At 41.5% G+C, this 20,734-nt stretch overlaps 1 protein-coding gene across 4 annotated transcripts in view; it reads left to right on the top strand.

The window, feature by feature from the left end:
- LOC109403341 (cell surface glycoprotein 1) overlaps positions 1-20,734 on the top strand; it is a 168,622-nt gene that overhangs the window by 79,430 nt on the left and 68,458 nt on the right. For all 4 annotated transcript variants that reach the window (XM_029875711.2, XM_062856335.1, XM_062856334.1 and 1 more), the window contains exon 3: positions 14,475-14,903. In XM_029875711.2, coding sequence (XP_029731571.1) covers positions 14,861-14,903 — 43 coding nt within the window. In that variant the 5' untranslated portion in view covers positions 14,475-14,860. The remainder of the gene's footprint in view (positions 1-14,474; positions 14,904-20,734) is intronic.

Below are 20,734 nucleotides of genomic sequence, written 5' to 3'. Positions count from 1 at the left end.
GAGTTGCATCAGGCCTACCCACTCACTGCACTGCACTGCTGCGCTGACTGGCAGTCAGTGCGGGAGTTAATCCACCAAGGAACTCGTATGACGTTTAATTTCCGATTCCGTAGCTTCCCCGGGAGCAGCGGCAGCGTAGGTAATTCGGATCCGGCGGCATGGCGTAGTGCGCCCAGGTGTGCCGGAGTAAACTAGTTAAGGAGCCGGGCGTTCCCGGGGGCTGTTTGAAATGGAAGTTTCGCTCTCCGACTTCGTGGCACGAAAAAACTTTTTCTGCCCCAAGGAGTAGGACTTCCGTTTCGAATCGTACCGTGGCGGTTGTGATGAACTGGCGTGAGTGAGATTGAGATCAGTGCGCATCTGAAGACGAAGACGACGACGATGACGATGGTGGTGGGATTGTGATGTAATTACTCGGATGTGAGATTAAATTGGTTGTTGGCGCTAATCCCCAGGTAGAACTCAATGAGATTGGTTTTATACGGTGCAGCTCAAGGAAGATAATTCTGCGCCAGATTAGAACGAACTTCAAGCTAATTGTTATAAAATGGTGGAAATTAAATACCAATTAACTGTTTATTGGTAGAACATAGAAAGCGATGGGATGTTTAAGTTTCATAACAAGTTTTGCCACTGAAGATAACAGAACTAACAGATAGAGTAGATGTAAAATATATGTTAAATAGAAAAAAAGGTTTAAAACATACAAACTATCTTGAAAAAAAGAAAATAATAACAGAATAGCAGATGGAATAGAAGATATGCAAACATGATAAAAAACGAACAAAAATAATAAAAACTTGACAAAAAACATACACAGAACTGATTAGAACTAAACCGCAGAAAACAATTACCTGAACGATTACGACACACCCATTAGGTGTATTCAGTGGTTTTCAACTGCTTCTGCCGCCACTTAAAATCGTTCGAAATCTGCAAACAACCACACGGACAAAGGACTATCCCAACCATGATTACAACAGTACCCAACTGTCCATCGCATTTCGAGTTTGTTACTGTGTGTGATTCGCCGGCCAAAACCATTCACTCGTAATGGTAATGGTTACGACCCTGCTGCTTCTCCGTGGCACCACGGCGGTCTGTTTTCGGACTTTTGGTTATTAAATAATCAGAAGTACCATCAGGTGAGCACTGACTGTTCCCAAAAGTTAGAGAAGAAGAGAAACCCAACGAGAAATCTAAATGGCACCAGAAGTTATTGCCTGCTGCTGCTGCGGTTGGACGCTCATAACAATTAAGGGAATCCGAGTGGTGGACGCCATCTTTTCTCAAGTTAGACTTAATGTGATCTCTTCTCTTCAGATTTTCCATTTTAACTAAGCTAATATTGCCACACGCTTCTTCCATATCTCGGGAAAGAGTTCTGCAAATTATGGACTTGGGCGGCTGTTCTGATGCGTGAAATTCCCACAAATGGGAATGCAATTTCCCCATGGCCTGTGGCAGTCGTCGCGCCGCGCCGGCTGGTCAACCTAACCCCAAAAAATGGCTACCTACTTTACATGAGCGGGAGCTAACCGAAGTGCAATGCAATAACGGTTGGGAGGCTTCCGCGCGTCCAGCGCCTCCCCGGGTTTGGTTTTGATTTCATTAAAAGCATTTACGTTTTGGTGGTTCGTAAAAATGTTTGTCTTGATTTTGAGTTCCCCACTAGTGATTCCAAGAGTTTTTAAACTGAACTGGTTGCTTTTGGCGATGACAGTGTTGGCAGTGTTACTGTGGCTATTTGACGGTTTTTTGGAAGTTTCACAGGACATGGAAGTGGCATCACATTCAAGTGGGAAGTCCTTTCGACCACCGAGAGTAGTTGTCATAAATGTTGGTCTAGTGCAGTTGTTACGATCTCGAAACTGAGTTTTGTGGTAGAGAGATATGGGTGAGAAGTGCAGGAAAAAAATGAGAGTTATTACTGTAAATCGACAGAACTACGCAAAACGTTCTGAGGGCCTTGGAGTGTCGGTGTTATGATAAAGCGCGGAAAAAGTTAAAACTCCGCCTGTTTTTCTTTTTTTTTTGTATACCGAAAGTGATTTGAATGATTTTTAGAGTGATTAAAGAAGGTGACTTTTGGATTTCTCCTAGCAAACGTAGAAAAAAATCTTTCGCGATTTTTCTCGTATATGTATAAATAATTAGAATGCTGTCTAGCATTCGATAAAAAAAATAATTTTATTCAATTAAATACTAAGTTACAACTCACGATTACGACTAACTTATTCTAGACACTGAAAGTGGCTTTTATAAACTCATTATGTCAACTCAGCAAACCTATCCGCCTGGTGACTGTTCCTCTGTGGGTCCGTCGTCGATCGGGTGATCGGTCGAATCGATTAATGCGTGGCATCAGTTTATGCGTTTGCCAAAGTGCAATTCCTCATAGCGCCTGCTCGTTCGTCCAATGCGGCATGGCGCCTTACTTTGTTGTTGCTATGTCGATGTTGCCACCCTGGTGTTTCTATCTGTGTTGGTGTTGGGGTTCTGGGGCCAGCTTCCTCCTAACGTATATCTACGGAATTTAGATTTGGTCGAAGATAATGTTTGAGATAGCAGAACGCAATTAAATTGAAGTTCCCTTTCCCAGTTTTTCCTTTTTGAAACTGCCCCTGGGGACCTCTAAGGAGGGTCTTAGGGATGCTTCAGAGAAGCTTCAAGACGTATTCAGGGGCTTTCAGGAAGGTCCCGGATATGTTTCTGGGGGATCAAAGGGAGATTTAGGGGATTTTCAAGACAGTTTCAGGTACTTTTCGGAGCGGTTTCTGGGTTTAGGGCTTCAGATGATGTATCTCCTGAAACACCTTTGAAACCTTTTGAATCCTCCACGAGCAATCCTGGAATGCCCTTCAACCTAGATGCTCCTAGAAATACCCTGAAATGTCCCTGAGGCCTCTTGAAACCCCCTGGGACGCTCCTGAAAGCCCTTGAAACACACCCGGAAAACTTCTCAAGTCCCCTGGAACGCTTCCGAAACTTTAAGCCCCATGGAACGCCCCTGGCCGTCCCTGGAACCTCATGAGTCCTACTGGAAAACCTCTGGGACCCTCTAAAGCTTTCTGAAGCACCATGGAAGACCCTTGGAATGATCCAGGGACCTCCAGAAACCCGTCAAAGGCCCTTGAAATCCGCTGAAACTCCTAGAATGCCCCTTCGAGATCCCATGGAACACCCATGAATATCTGAGATCTCTTGGAACATCCCTGGAAAGCCTATGAAACCTACTGAAACGCTTCATACAAATTTCAAAATTTTGGCATGGAGAAAAGTCTACTAGGGGAGAGGGGGTATCTGAGATGACTAAATCTTGGTCTACGTGGTTTACCAACAGCCCCTAATAAACTTTGGGAACGGTGCTGAAACATCTTGGAGCACCTTTGAACCCCCCTAGGAACACCCTGAATTCCTGTGGAACATTCCAGGAACGTTTTAGAAATCCCCTGGAAAGCCTTTGAATCCCGCTTAAATCACATGGAACACCCGAGGAACGCACCTGGGACCCTCTGGAACACTCTGAACATGCCCATGATACCCAACCCCAGGAATGGTCTTAAAACCTAGTATAACCCTCTCCAACTTCCTAAAGTCCTCGGAAATATTGCTGGAATGCTTTTCAAAACCCCTGGCAATGAATCCCCTTAGGTCGCCAGGAACACCTCTGAAACCCATGGAACACCTCTGGAACGCCCCGAGAATTCCTTGAATCCCCTTGAATACCCATGATGTCCCATTTGTCATTCAAAGAACGCTCCCGAAATTCTGTGCAATGCCTTTGAACCCCCATCAAACACCAGCAAAACCCCCGAGAAGCCCTGGTACACTTCTGCAACGATCCTAAAACACCCTGAATTCCCAATGGAACATGCCTGAAACACACCAAAAATCCCTTAAAAATATCAGGAACGTTCCTGACCTGTGACCTATGGATCGCCCAATAAACACCCTGACATCACCTGAAACACCCAAGAATCCTCCTGAGATCTCCTGGGGCATCTCTGTTAAGCCTATGCAACCCCTTGAAAGCATATCGAACGCCCCTGGATCTTCCTGAAACACCCTGAATACCCCAGTAGCTTCATGATCGGTCCTGGAACTTCATGGAACACCTTTGAAATTCCCTGAGACGCACTGGAACTCTCTGAAGTCCATAGAGCACTCCAGGAACGCTCCCGAAACCCTCTGGAAATTCTCTGAAATCCGCTAAAATCACAAGGAATACATCAGGAACGCCCCTGAGACTCCCCGGAAAACTCTGAACATCAATAATACCCAACTAAACCTCATGAAACTTCGTAGAATGCCATAAAACTCCCTTAAATCTTCTGAGTCACATTTGGAACGCTCTTAAAACCCCCTGAAACACCATGAAGTCCCCATGATGCCCCTTAAGATCCACAAGATTGCTTCTACAACCCCCCTGAAACCCCATGGAATTCTCCTAGACCGCCCAAGGAATCTCTGAAACCCCTTGAATACCTATGATGTCCCATTATTCATCAAAACCCCAGGAACACCTCTGAAATTCCGTGCAATACCTTTGAAAACCCCTGAAGCCCCGGAGACACCCTTGAACACCCCTGGAACGATCCTCAAACTTTTTAAAGCCACATGGAACACCTGCAGAACGTCTCTTGAACACCCTGAAACCCATAGAAAACTCCTAGAATGCTCCCAAAAACCCCTGAAGCCCTAGAGCACCCTGGAACGCCCCTGATACTCCTTAAATACCACTGGAACCTCCTGCAACCTTCTGGAATACTCCAGAAATTCTGGAACATCTGCGAACGTAAATTAAAAAAAAAATGGAATGACTTACAGTTTACATCACCCAAAGCGGGCAAAATCTTTTCCTGGGAATCCTGAGGGCGAAAACTTGCCTCAAGGGGGCGAAAATTAGAAAAAATGAAAATTGGGGGGCGAAAATACTAACCGGGGGGCTGCCCTTGTAGTTGCCGGCGCAGAATAGTTGAACGGATTACCTGTTCACTAAGCTCAATCTTCAACGAAGCCCGTAGCGTGGGTAAATCACCTTTTGGGTTACGGGTTTTGGGTTGCGGTTGCGTTACGGTGAAAGATCTACCAAACCGAACTCTAGTTCTAACTGCTTCTGGTTATGGATGCTGTTCCATTTGAGTAATTAAAGGAAATATCTTGGTCCTTATTAAATTTCATACTAGGGTGACAATGGGTATTATCGGCAGGTTTGTTCTCTTCGTCATGGGGGGGTTTTTGTCAGCCAAATTTCCTGAAATTTGGCCATATAATTCAGCTTAGTTGGGAAGGATTTGAGACCAACTTGGAATCGAAACCATGGGTCTCGAGGAACTAGCCTCGCCTTCACTATCTCGTTAATAAAGATAAATCAAATTTCCTGCAGCCCCTTAAGTCCCCAAAAACCCACTATAGCCCCTTGAAAGCTCCCCCTCCGCAGATAGCGTCCTTGAGCAAAAAATCTTTTCATAAATGTGTAAAGTTGCTTGAATATTTTACAGTTATACTTCAGCAATAATTTGAGAACTATTGTTGAATTAGTTTTATATAATTTTAAATAGTTTTGAATGGGTGGGGAATCTCCAAAAAAAACCTGGCAAACATTCAGCATGGGTATCTTGGTGTTTCAGAGGAATTAATGCCCTTTCAGAGGCGATTCGTGAGGTAAACCATTTTGAGGCCAGGAGGGTCACATATGACCCCAGCGATAAAACCGATCATAAAAAAACGTGTTCGAGACCAGTCAGGTTGCGGTAGCATAGGCGAAACAAAATGGCTCCAAAAGGTTAAGCGGCGTTTCAAGTGACATTTCATAGGGATTCATGAGGCTCCAGGGTTATATCCCGCAGACCCTCTTGAAAAACCCCTAAGCACTCCAGACACTCTGAAACTTCCTCAGAATCCTCTGTGGCCCTCTGAAACTTTCCAAAAATCCCATGGGATCACATGACACGCCCCTAAGGCTCACTGAACCACTTTTGAAACCTCATGAGGCCCCCAAAACGCTTAAGACGTTCCTTTGAACTCCCTGAGTCCTCTTGAAGAGCCTTTTAGACCACCAGGAGTCCTTCTGAAACCCCCAGGGACCTTCTGAAATTACTCTGATACCTTCTGGAACCGCCTTGGGACTAGACCTGTGCGCCGACTATATTTTGTTCGGCGGCGGCGTGAGGGCCATTTTTGGCCGGCGGCGGCGGCGTCATCGGCGTCACGCCGGTGGCAGCTATCGGCGGCGGCGGCGGCGGCGTGAATCGGCGTGACTAAAATTTGATCATAATGTCAACATTGGAATTTGTAGTCTGAGCTTTTTCATGACCATCGATGACATAAACTATTATGTAAGAATAAATACCTTTTTTATTTTTGTTCGGGTTCGTCACTGCCACCAGTGATTATACATTTTGAGACATTACTTGTATCCTTGTTGCATTACTCCATTGCAAATGAAGGGCAATAAAATATCGATTTTGCTATAGTTTTTGTTTAGTTTTCCTTCAGAAGCAATCAAACTTGATAATAAGGTCACACTCTAGGTCACACTATTTACACAAAGGCATCCCTGAATGATTTCAGGAAGGAACCTCCAAAGGAATTCCAAGAGGAGCCTTGAAGAAACTCCTGAAAGAACCCATGATGAAAATTCTGAACTAATCTTTGCAGGAATTGCTGTTTGAAACCCTGAAGAAACTTCTGCAGGAACCTCTGTTAGTCCTTCTGACAAGAACCTCTAAGAATCTCTTTTAGAGTGATCCCTGCAGAAACTTCTGAAGAAATCGATGATTGGAGTTTTCGAGGAATTTCAGAAGGAAATCCATGACAATTATTCGAAAGAAATTCCAGGAGGATTCCCCAAATGAATATAAGCAGGAATCCCAAGGGATTTACACGAGAAATTCCAGGAGGAATCTCCGAAGGAATTCTAGCGGGAATTCCAAAAGAAACTCGAGAAAGAATCCCCTAAAGATTTCTAGGAGGAATCTACGAAAAATATTGAGGAGAAATCTCTGAAGGAGTTCCAGGAGAAATCCCTGAGAGAATACTAGGAGGAATTTCCTCGTGAGTCCTCGAAGGAATTTCAGGAGGAATCCCTTAAGAAATTCCACTATGAATCCCACAAGGAATTCCAGGACGAATCTCCGAAGAAATTCGAAGAGGAATCCCCAAAGAACTTCCAAGAGAAATCCCAAAAGAAATCCTGAAGGAATCCTCGACGAAATATCAGGAGAGATCCCAAAGGGATTTCAGGAGGTATCCTCGAAGGAAGAATCCCTCAGGAGAAACCCCCGATGGAATTCTAGAAGGAATCCCCGAAGGAACTGTGGGAGGAATCTCCGAAGGAATTCGAAGATGAATCCTCGATAAAATTCCAAGAGAGATTCTCGAAAGAATTCTAGGAAGAATCGCTCCGCAGGGATTCTAGGAGGACTCCCAAAGAATTTCCAGCAGGAATCCCCGTAGGAATTCCAGGACGAATCTCCGAAGAAATTTGAAGATAAATCATCAAGAGGGAATCCCGAAGGAAGTCTAGAAGGAATCCTCGGCGAAACATCAGGAGAAATTTTCGTAGGAATATGAGTAGGAATCTTCGAAGAAAATCTAGAAAGAATCCCAGAAGAAATGACAACAGAAATCCCTGCAGGAATCCCAGAGGGCACTACCAAAGGGATTCCGGGAGAAATCTCCGAAGGAATTCCAAGCGGAACATCAAAGGTTTTTCAAGAGGAAACCCCATAGGAAGTCCAAGAGGAATCCCCAACGGAATTCCAGAAAGAATTTTCAAAGGAATTCAAGAAGAAATCTTCAAAGTATTTCTAGTAAGAACCATCGAAAAATCCAGAAGGAATCCTCGTAGGAGTTCCATGAGGAACAATTGAAATAATTTCAATTGGAGTTCCCGCAGGAATTTCAAGAGGAAACCCCAAAAGAATTCCAGCATGAATCCCAAAAAAAAAAAAAATCAACAGGAATCCCCAAAAACACCCAGGAGGAATTTCCATGAGAGTTCGAGAAAGAATCTACGAAGGGTTTCTAGGAGATATCAACGAAAACTATCCAGAAGGAATCTCTGACTGAGTTCCAGGACTAATTACTGAGAAAATTCTAGTAGGTATCACCGAAGGAATTCCAAGAGGAATCCCCGAAAGAATTCCTGAAGAAAATTTTTGATGAATTCTAGGAGAAATCCGCGGAGGAATTCCATGAGCGATCCCCGAATAAATTCCGGAAGAAATATCCGAAGAAATTCGAAGAGGAATTCCCGTTGAAATTTCAGGAGGAATCCCCGACGGAATAGCAGGAGAAATCACCGAAGAAATTTCAGGAGGAATCCTCGAAGGAAGTCCAGGAGGAATCCCTGAAAGAATTCCCCAAAGGAACTCTAGGAGGATTCCCCGGAGGAATTCTAGGAGGAATCTTCGAATTAATTCCAGGAGGAATCCCCAAAAGAAATCCAGGAGGAATCCCTGAGGAACTCCAGAAGGAATACCCGACGATATAAATGGGAGAACTCCTGCAGGAATTCCTGGATAAATCCCCCCAAAGAAATTACAGGAAAAATCCCTGCAGGAATCACACGTGGAACTCAGGAAAGAATTCTAGGAGGAATCTCCGAAGGATTTCCAAGCGGTTAACACGAAGGATTTTCGAGAGGAATCCCCATAGGAAGTTCATGAGGAATCCCCGAAGGAAATTCAGGAGGAATCTTCTAAGGAATTTTAAGAAAAATCATCAAAGAAATTCCAGGTGGAAACCCAGAAGAGATTTCAGGAGAAATCCATGTTAGAATATTAGAAGAAATCTGCGAGAGAATTTTAGGAGGAAGCCATGAAGGAATTCCAGGAGAAATTCCAGAATGAATTCTAGCCGGAATTTCCGAAAAAAAATCCAGAGGAATCCCCGAAACAATTCCAGGAGAAATCTACGAAAAGAAGTCCAGAAGGAATCCTTAAATGAAGCCCAAGAGAAATGCCTGAAGGAATTATATAAGAAATCCCCGAAGTAATTTCAATAGTAATCTCCGACGGTTCTAAGAGAATTCACCAAAGAAATTCCAGGAAAAAATCACGAAGGAATTTTAGAAGGAATCAACGAAGAATTTCCAGGAGGAATTCCCGAAGAAATTGCAGGAGGAATCCTCGAAGGAAGTCCAAGGGAACCCCTGAAGAAAGTCTAGGAGGAATCCCCAAAGAAATTACAAGGGATATCCCTGCAGGGATTCCAGGGAAATGCACGAAGGTATTCCGGTAGGTAGTGTAGAATTAACAATTTAAAAAAAATATTAACAATTTAAAAAAAGCAATAAAAATAAAATATTCCGGCAGGAAAATCCAATGGATTTTCAGGCGGAATCCTCGAACAATTTTCAGCGGATATTTCCGGATAGGGGGAAGGATTTGCAGGAGGTATTCCCTAAAAAAAATCCTGGAAGATTTTTAGAAGGAAATCCTTGAAGTATTCTTCTTTCAAAATTTGAAGTTAAAATAAACAATAACAATAGGAAGATCCCTCAAGAATATCCTGGAGATTTGGCTGATTATAATCCTAAAAAATATTGAAAGAACTCCTTCAAGATTCCCTGAAGGAATGCCTGAATGAGCTTCTGGAGAAATCTCTGATGTAACTTCCGAGAGTTTTTCTGGAAACATCTCGATCTCCATCTACAATCTGAAAGAACCCCAGGAGCTATCCCTGGATTAACTTCTAGAAGAATCCCTAAAGGAGCTTCTCGAGGAATACCCACTTAAGGATATCCTGAAGGAATCTTGGAAGGGACTCTTAGGGTGAAAGCACTAGACTTCGCCAATGCTCTAGTCTTCGCCCCTTCCATACAAACTCCATTTTTTATGTATGAAACAAAGGGGTAAACAAAGTCGAGAGCTTTTGAGCTTTTACCCTATAAAAATCCTTAAATAAACTTCTGGGGGAATCCCTAAATTCTCCTGGAGGTATCCTTGGAGCTTCCTATAAGATTCTGTGAAGGAACTTCTGTAGATATTTTTGAAGGAGCTTTATATAGGAATCCCTGAAAAAAATCAGGAGGAATCTCTGAAGAAACATCTGCGAGAATCCCTGTAACTTCTGGAGAAATCTCTGATGAAACTCCTGGACTAATTTCTGTAAGAGCTCCTGTAGGAATTTCTATAGACCTCCTGCAAGAACTCCTGTAAAAAAAAACTTCTAATGGGATTGTTGATGGATCTCCAGGCGGCATTTATGAATACTCCGAAAGATTCTTTAAAGGGGCTTCCGGAAGGATTCCTGAACAAACCTCCTGTTAAAATAGCATAGGAAACTTCTGAAGGAACTCCTAATGAACACCCGGAGGAATCCCTGCATCCTCCTGGAGCTATTGGGAAGATCCCTTAGCCAACTCCTGAAGAGATCACCAAACAAACTTCTGGAGCAATCCTTGAAAGAGCTCCTGAAAGAATCTCTGAAAAATTGTCATTAAGGATCCCGAAGTAATTCCAAGAGGAATCCCCGAAGGAATTTCAGGAGGGATTCTTGAACATATTCTAGAAGGGATGCTAGAAGGAATTCCTGTAGGAACCCTTGATGAAACTCCTGGAGTGAACCCTGAAGGATCTTCTTGAGCAATACCTACAGAACGTCAAGAAAAATCCCCTGATTTCTAGAGGAATTTCTGAAAGATACCCTGAAGAAATAAATCTCTGAGGAAACTCCTGGACTAGTTTCTGAAGAAACTCCTGTATGAATTCTTGAAGGAACTTACTCCATAAAAAAACTCTCAGACTAATCTCTGAAGAACTCCTATGAAAATCCCTAAAGATTTTTTTTGATGAATCTCTGATGTATCTCTAGGAGGCATTCCTGAACTCTCCTGAATGAATTTCTGAAGGAACTCCTGAACTTTTCCCCGTTGAGATCTTCATGAGAGATCTACTGAATAAAATGGATGAAAAAACTCCTGGAAGCGTCCCTAAAGAATTTTCTGGAGAGATGTGAATGAGGAATAACTAATACAATCTAATCAAAAATGAAAACAAATGATCTAAGAGTTGAGAAATCAATTATTGTAGTTAATCATTTATGATAGTGATCGTGAGATTTTTTTATCTCGACTTTATGTAAACTTTATTTTGTTTGTGCACTGAACACCGGCGCGAAAAATGAAAATCGGCGGCGTGACAAACAGCGGCGTACGGCGCGCCGCCGATACCTTGGTCGGCGTCGGCGTGGGACAAAAAGTGTTGGCGGCGGCGGCGTGGCGCGGCGGCGCACAGGTCTACTTGGGACACTTTTAAAAATCGTTGAGATCCATCCCCCTGAGATCCCCTGGATCCTTCCGGAAATACCTGAAGCACTCCGAAGACCCCGTGGAACCACCTGTGACCCGCTGCGAACCCTGAGACTCCCTGGAGCTTTCCCGAAACCACCTAAAATACCCTGAAGCTCCCCTGAGATTCTCAAGAACCCTGAAATCTGGTGAATTTCCTGAATAATCTCTTGTAGCATTTCTAAAGCAATCCTTGGAGAAAATTCTTTGAAAAGCTTTTGAGAAAACTTTAAATGAGTTCTGAATTTCTCATTCTTAATGTATCCGTGAATAATTTTCATAAAAAATGCAAGGAGTATTTTTGAGAAAGTTCATGGAATGTTATCTATATGAATGCCTTGGAAAATGTCTGATTCCATCATGAAAAAACCCTAATTAATCCACCTAGCGGTGATGGTGCCTTTCTCGTGCCTTCGAAAACACATTTCAACACAACTCAAGTGACATGTTGATGAATATCGCACTTTCATACGTTTAAGGCCGGACGGGATGGTGGTTGAATCGTCCGCCATTGCTCTGTTGCTAGTAAGATGCAAATCTCAACTTCTACTTCATATTATTGACTAGAAATTTGATCGTTCATTTGCTCACTTGTGGTGCACAATCGACTAAAGTTTCAACTACGTCAGTGCAGTGGAAATTGATATTTGCTTCTTCAAAATCGCGAGGCAAATTGTTAGAAAGAGAGGGAAGATAGGAAAAATTACACGTCGTCCCGTGCGGCCTTAACAGAAATCCATTTCATGGCATCAGGGATCATATCGTTTATCTGGTTTTTGATTTTTGAGTTTTGAGTTGCCATCTTGGATTTTAGACCACCATCTTGGATACTCTGTCATTTTTGGAGTCCAGATTTTCCCCATACATATATTGCATGGTTTTAGAGCCTAAAACTCTAAACAGCCGCCATATTGGATATTTTGGTCGCCATTTTTGGACTCTGGACACCTTCACCATGCCAAATATACCCATATTTCTTTGTTTTAGATACTAATACACCATCCCAAGCAACACACATGTTATATAAAAGTTACGACAGTGCAAGTTTTGGTTGTATTGAAGTTTATTTGACGTAATTCCAACACAATGTTAGAATTACGTCAAATAAACTTCTATACAACCAAAACTTGCGCTGTCGTAACTTTATTATAACATGTGTGTTGCTTGGGATTAAACACTCGTGTTGAACTAACATCTGTTAAAAAACACGTTAATAAAGATAAAAAAACATTAAACAGCAGCCATCTTGAATGTTGAACCACTATTTTGGATTTAGACCGACTTGGATATTCTGGTCGCCATTTTTAGAGCCTAGACTTCTTCCCCATATCAAATATACCCATAGTGCATGGTGTCAGGTCCTTAAACTCCATTAAACAATTGCCATCTTGAATTTGGAGCCACCATCTTGGATATTAGAGCGCCATCTTGGATATTCTGGTCGCCATTTTTAAACTCCTTTTTCATCTTCCTCATACCAAATATATCGATATTACATGGTTTTAGAGCCTGAAACTCCATCAAACAGCCACCATTTTGAATTTGGAGCCGCCATCTTGAATATTAGGCAGCTATCTTGAATTTCGGACCGAAATCGTAGAGTGTGTGGTCTCCAGTGTTCAATCCGCAAAAATTCGTAAACCATGCTAAAGGTTACAAAAACCGCCGCACTTTGATGTGTCGGATGATGCGTTGGTTCAGTTTTATATCCCTTTCGTGACGAACCAGCACAATTGTGCTGTTGAGCGGTAACAGGTTTGCATTTTTTTATCTGTTAGGACTTTAATTTAAGTGATGTTAACTATTTCCATAACTCAGCCATTACTTTTACTTGTATGTGTGTAAACAAACTTTTGTTTACGTTGCCTGTAGGATTTACCACAACAAAGTAAACAAACATGAAAAAGTTTTATCTGTCGCATATTTTTTATTTCCGATTTTTCTAGGTAGATAAAGCTAGAAATCGAAAAATCCGCCAATGGGAAGTGTCTTAAAAATGGGTGAACTTTTTTGGCGCACAGACAATCATACATACACACATACATAGGGTTACCATCCGTCCTGATTTAGCAGGACATGTCTTGATTTTCGACTTATTTTGGCCAAAAATTCTTAACAAATCCGATGAGTTTTACACATTTTCGGGAAAATACATGAAATGTCCTGATTTTCCATGCTGTGTTGATGGGAGCCCTACACATACAGACATTATCTCAATTCGTCGAACTGGATTGATTAGTATATGTGACTTGACCCTCCGAGGTATCTATCGAAAATTGAATTTTTGAGTGAACATATAGCCTTTCAGTACACTTCGGTGTACGAGAAAGGCTTGAGAAAACTAAGATATTTAACTAAACCGATAGATTGAAAGATCTTTTTTTGATAGAAAATTCAATAAACTTTCGAATGAGAGATAAAAAGCAGCGATAAGTTTGACAATTTTCAAGTTAGAGCCAGTTTGAGAAGAAAAAAGAACTGCATATCATATTTCGACAGAAACAAAACAAGAACCAATGAAAAGGAAATCATCACATGGTTGATTTCCGATAAACTATTATTTTCACCTTTGGCAGTCTCTTTCAAATTTGCGCTTTTCATGTTTTCCATGAATGCAAGCAAAGACATAAAACTCGACACGCGCGCTGATACGGTATCTCATGTACGTGCCACGAATGACCAACTAATTATCACTCCGTTTCCACACCGAGATCACTATTGCAGCATCAAATAGTTTCGTGTAGCGTGTGGTTGTCTCCCTTCATAGCGGATCAAATGTGCCGACAATTATCTGGCGTTCAATGAAATCTAATCGTTTAGTAGCAACTTTCTTTCATCAACTAATCGACCACACCATGGGTGGGTCCCCCAACAGGCTATGAGCAACGTTTGCCCACCCAAAGCAAAACAAACGATTTTAATTAACTGAATCTAACTGGACAGAAACCCCACCTTACCAAGTATTGAGACCGAAGCGCAACCGAACTCCATTCAGCTCGGTCGTTTGTCGCTTGTCGTCCGATCTAATTATCGCTATGTGACTGGAATGCTCAGCCGGAAAGCCAAAGCGTGCTTTCAAAATGTTGTTAAAATCCACATCAACGCACGTTTCAATTGTGCTGTTTGCTGTTTCACACTGATTAAACCTTTTCTTCTATTGCCCCTTTCTTTGCAGATAAAACCCGCATTGAGCGTAGAGAATAAACTACCCACCACACCGCACCGGTCGCAATCGTGCAACAGTTTCCCGCGATTGTCACACGCAACATTCGGGTTTCTCTCTTTCACGCGTAACATGAGCGACCGGGGTTGCAACAAAACAGAAAGCCCCTGAACCGAGAGCAACCGGTGAAACACACCGCCAGCCAGTTGAGCGAGAATAGTCCGTTCCAGCTTGAACAGGCAGCGCAACAAAATCGCGTGGTGATGCTTTGTCGCTGATTGACCACGCGAAGACTGAGAACGCAACTTTGGAAGAAGGATTGATTAGTGCGAGTGTCCTGAAGAAGGACAACGAGAAGGATAATCTAGTGATAACCGGTTTCGGATCGAGCCATCAAGATGGGACTCCGTTGGGAGCTGGTGCTGTGCGTGCTAGTAAACGGTAAGAGAATATGAGTTGTATTTTTCGGTTAATTTTTTTTCACCTATTAGGGGTACTCAAAAAAAAAAAAAAATATTAAATTGCTGCGTAAGCCATGATTTTCTGCTTATTGAAATGTTTCATGATTTTGCGAATGAAATAATCAAAGATTGCCTTGGTGATCGCGACGTTTAATCAGTTTAATCAGTTTACGCTGTTTAGTGAATCCCCCTATTGTATTTTCGCCACATGAATTATACAGGTACGGATTTTATTTTGTTTATTTGAGTTTATGTCATGAAGAGAGAAATGTATGAAAATATATTTTTTTACATGGTCTTGTACATGTGTTTCTTATCGTCCTTTTTGAGCATTTGTAGTGCTCCGGGATAAAATAAGCTTATGAAGTGCAGCCACAATTTGATTGCCTATTTTCAGGCCATTTTGGACAATTATTGTCAATTAAAAATGCAGCAAACCGTTCTCTAACAGAGGCATCAAAATGTAGACGCCTTATATGAGATCTCGCATCAGGGGCCCAATGAGGATTAGTATTCTAAGATAAAAACAAGCTATGAATGCAACACTGTCGTAATTCTGCCAAGTGACGTAAGCGACATTGATAGTTTTGGCCCATTTTTTGGTTATTACATATGCATAAAACTCTTGCTCATCCTCTAAGTTTCTTTCCATAGATGATAGATTACCACTAGATTACCACTAGATCTTGCATTCTAATACAGCAGGCATACCACAGTGTTATTTTTACACCAGATATTATTTATAATATACCAAAAAATATCGACATTTTGAATGGCGCTTACGTCACTTTGCAGAATTACGGCAGAGCAGCAGAAGCTGCGAACTAATACGCGAACTTCAATCAAAACAAAATCCCAGGATGACTGATAGACCAAAAACAGTTAAGAACTTAGTCATCTTGTGCATATGTGTTATTATCCATCGGGCACTTTATGTTGTGCCATAGGTATGTTGTTATTTTGTGTCGTCATAATATGTATTTGTAGTGTTCTGTTTTGCTTCTCATGGCTAGGTGCCAGACAAAAAATTAAATAAAGCATTTGTAGGGTTTCATATTATTGATGTTCACCCCATTGGTAATTATAGTGGGGTGACACAGCTGTCAAACTCGGTACATCGCTGCTCTAACCATCATCGTTTTTGGTTCGGCGCGTTTTGGTACCCATTTTCTGGTCGGTTTACCCTAACATGCTCCTGATTTTCGGGTGTGTGGCTCGTGTGTTGCTAGTGCTTATTTCGAAAGTTACACATTTCGAACGAAATCGTTATTATTTGTTCGTTTTTGGGGATCCTTCACTGTGTCTAGTGGACAAGGAAAATACTTTTTATTCTTTTTCACGGTCAATGATACATACCACCATTATTTCATCACTGTAACCATATGGCATAGTTCCACCAGAGGTAGCTCTAATTGATAAGAAATCCTTTGAAATTTTCTTTTTGTTTAATTTTAATCTTATATCTATATAAATAAAAATGGAATAGTGTTTGTATGTCACGAATAGGCTCGGGAACGGATCTACACCATTCTTTCAGTGTTTAATTCGTGCGGGGATCCGACGTGTTCGTATGAAAAAATAATTGTGAAAATCGACCGGGAAGGCACAGAAAACGAGAATGTTAGAAATCCATTTTACGAGGCATTTTTATACAGAACTGCATGTCAAAAACACAGTAGGCAGGCAGAACCACGTTTGCCGGGACAGCTAGTGTACCAGTAGAAATCATGCCATTTTGTATCAATTCAGGAGCTGAATGGATACTTGTCAAGATACTTGTAAACAAATTGTCAAATATTACTCTTCGATGAGTATTGAAGTAAGGTGCACAAAGCTGTAACCTAGGCTGCAACACAACTCGTTTGCTTCGGTTGTTTTCCAGCATATCGTATACTTTTCCTCGGAAAACAAATATAAACAAAACATAAATAAATTAAACATGCATTTTGCCATTTACAATTTTACATTGCATAGGTATCCACATCACCTTGTTTTTGACATAACCGCTGGATAAAGACACACGTCTTGACACTTCATCTCTCGGCCAAAGTTCCTTTGGTTTTCCAGTCGTTGTTCTCATCAGCAGCCAAAATTCCAATCTACGCATGTAACTCATCTTGCTCTAAGCTCTTCAAGCTTTCATCATGATAGTCTTCAGCAATGGTATTTCTAAAAATTATGTCGATTGTTGAAAGGGTCCAAACACAACAAAAATGCTTGAAGAGGAGTTTTAATTTTCCATGTTTTCCTAGAATTTTTATTACCATTAGTCACTGTCACAACGGGACTCGATCGCCACACAATAGCTACGCACTTTAAAACATATTCCGTTTCTTTACACTCTTCATCTGATCCAAAAGTGTGTTCTTCAGAAATTTCATCTATATTCTTTTCTCCCGAAGCAGAATCCGGATTAGCAAGACTCGAATTGTCAGATTCTGAATCACTCGATATTCTCACGCAGAGAATTAACATCAACTCGCAACGACTGGCCTAATACCTACAACTGTTTCTTTTTTCCTGTAACGATGCAATGGTGACACAAAGCAGTTTACCGTTATTTTACTAGCTGACCTCGGCTAACGGATCATGCATTGTTATTGTTCATCTCCGTACAATCCACAAATAGAAGTTGTAGTAAGACTTACAAAATAGAGCATGCTTCCTATCAAATGAAAAAAAAAAAATGGTTTTGATCTGTTATTATTTTATAATAATCGACTTTCTTATTATGAACGCAACAATATAAAATCTAGAATGGCACAAATTAGTTTTTGTACTTATCACTATGTACTTCTATCCATGTCCAACAAGGACATATCGTTTTGAATCTCTTCGTAAATCTTGACGCAATCCATCTGGTAGTTGAATTTTACCATGATCAATTGATTTGACCGATTTTATTTAGCAGCAATCGGTTCCGACCACTGATCAAAAACTATTCATGAAGCTTAACATCCGTTCTACTTTGGCGTTTTGGCTAGGATTCGCTAAGAAGTATTAAACAATCGTTCAAAGCTCAGAACTCGCACCGCAAATGACCCTTTTTTATTAAAAAAAATCTTCATTAATGAGATGAATGCAATTTCTGGAATGCTTCCCAGTCACTTTTCGATATCGAAAACGCAGACAGATTCAATAGTTGGCAAAACAGTAGACTATTGTTCACTTTGACTCCCCTCTCATCCAGGAACTCCACAGATGCAATGAAATCATCCCATTGTGGCCATCCATCGGAAAACTTTCAGCTCATTGAAGTGATTCGTCCATTTGTCTTTCTAAACCAAGATTTACTCATTTTGTCTAATATCTCCGATAAAACTGTTATGGGCAGCTGCCATCTACTCGATGTGGAACATTATTGACATCAAGGAATGCTCAAACCACAGGTATGCTTCGTTCGTGTCTTCGGAACAGAAATCTTCCAGAAGCTTTGACCGTTAATTAAATTGAAACGACTCTGCAGGGCCGCAAAAAGATGAAAAGTTATTCTCTCAACTGTGACCATAAGGGAGAGCCCACCATGTTTTTGAGTGCTTCAGAACTTTTTTGTACTCATTGTCAACGAAAGTACAGAACTTTTTCAAATCTTCGATTCTAACGGTGTGAATCGAAAAAATGTAAGTTTCAAACACAAATTCCTCAACGTCTACATCCAAACTACCAACCCCATGACGGGCTACATCAATTAGTATCACCATCGAATGCAACGCATTTATCTAGTAACTCATGGTTCCTCATATTCTGCACCAAAAACTCAGAAATACGTACCGCCGTTTCATTTTCCAGTGACTCGAACGAAATAACCGCGTGTTATATTCCTTTCAATGAGTAGAAGTATTGAATACGTTTTGTTCTATCCATGATTGCTTCCGTCTGTGCTACCGCCATTGTATCTACTGAATATGCAACTCGCGCAATTCGCGCAAGTGTACCAGCAACCAGATGGCCTCCGTCTTCGTTTTTGTTCATGAATTCGAGGTTTCGTCCTAAATCATTTCACGCATTCGTGCGTCACTTTCCGCGCCACCTTTCTGCAAAGTAATCACATGAGACCTACATAGCTGTGTTGAGCGCAACTTGAAGATTGTACTTGGAGGCAGTGTTTGCAAAACTGCAGAAACCAGCGGTATCTCTTCAGAAACCACTGAGTCGAACTGGTATTTCCAAAATCCGTGAATTGATTAGCTAATGGCGACTGTCCTTTTTCAGTCAATGTGGACCACTCCACCATAGGGCATTGTTCGCTATCTGCGCAAGAGTAGCTATATCATTATACTATTGTAGAGTTCGTTCGATTCGTCCAGAAGAAGGATTTCCCTGTTGCCATCATACTCGTAGAAACCGTTTAATACATGTGCGCCAACAGTAGCGCTGCTGATAGCTCTAACTGTGGTATTAGGGTGGGGCTAATTTCAAAAAATCTCTCCAATTGTTTTCCCTAGTGGAAAGTGATCTACTAGTCGAAATAAGTAAGCTGTACAAAAATGAGCGATTTCAGTTGATATTTAGGGGTGGCGCAAAGGGTTCAAGTGAATTTTTTGCTAGAATAAACTTTCAAAAAACATTTAAAATTTTTCAAACTTATCTTTTCTAGACTAAATTTTATGTAATTGTAGAACCTATTCGGGCCAAATATGTGATCAAAACTGCGATAAAAAAAATGTCATATCATGTCCATGCCGCACATGACTGTGTTGGAAACACACATTTTTTTTAAATTGCTCGTACGCTCACATGAGCATGTATCTTGCAATAATTTCGACATGGCGACCTCACTGGGTTTATAAACCACCTTCAAATACCGAAAAATATGGATATTTTGCAAAAATGTGATCGTACGAGCAATTTAAAAAAATGTGTGTTTCCAACACAGTCCCTGTGCGGCATGGGTGTTAACCAAAAATGAGAGTTTTTATTATAAAGAGATTGGTCCGCCCGGTCTCCAGCCTGGAGCTTTGATCCAAAGTGTATCCAAATCCGGCTACCACGGAGGGCCTAAACTCTTTACTGTCGCTTTCTCGTCTAAATCCAGCAGTTTTCGATCAGCTCGCAGATTTGGTAGTATTGCCTTCAGGATCTCTGGATCGTAGGAATTCCACTTCCTGAGGCTAAAGCTTGAACTTCGTAGATGTTTCAAAACCTCCTTGCAGAACTGTATGCCTTCTTCCATTGTATGTGAGCAGATCATATGGTGCGGCAGAAGTATTCCGGACTCTACTGTTCACTGTCATTGGTATCTCCTCCATATGGTCCATGGAGAGATATTCGTGCATGAATGCCTTATACAAAGCCTTCATTTCTGGATTGGCGCTTAGACGTTTTTGGACAACGTTTCAGAGATTAGGAAAATGTGAGTTCAGTCTTGTTTGAGATCATAGTCTATGACACCTTTTTTGTCGATAATCTTCTGCACACAAGAAACAATCAAACTACTGAACGAAACAAAAATGTAGAAAGAATGCACTTGACCACGACAGCGGCTTCGGGAGACGTCTGTTGAGGTCTGTTTCGGCCATATAAGTATCGTATTCGCCGGGGCCCGAGGCGTAGTGGCTACACGTTCACCTGACCATCTTCTGAGCATATGCTCTAACCGTCCTGGAAACATGGATATCGGCTAACGGAAACTCATAATGGAAACCACCCCCTGGAACAGGAAAAGAGCCACACATCATCATCCTCGTGCTCATCATTCTACCATGGACAGGGTGGAAAAGTGACAGCAGCGCAAGAGTAACTAGTTCGATAAAGTAGAATTCGAATAAAACAAATTTAGGCGCTGTACAAACTGTAAGTGTAGTTGCCAAT

The sequence above is a fragment of the Aedes albopictus genome, chromosome 3 (assembly GCF_035046485.1).
Source record: "Aedes albopictus strain Foshan chromosome 3, AalbF5, whole genome shotgun sequence".
Taxonomy (NCBI): domain Eukaryota; kingdom Metazoa; phylum Arthropoda; class Insecta; order Diptera; family Culicidae; genus Aedes; species Aedes albopictus.
Note: the sequence above shows the minus strand (reverse complement) of the source record. Positions and strands in the feature narration are given on the sequence as shown.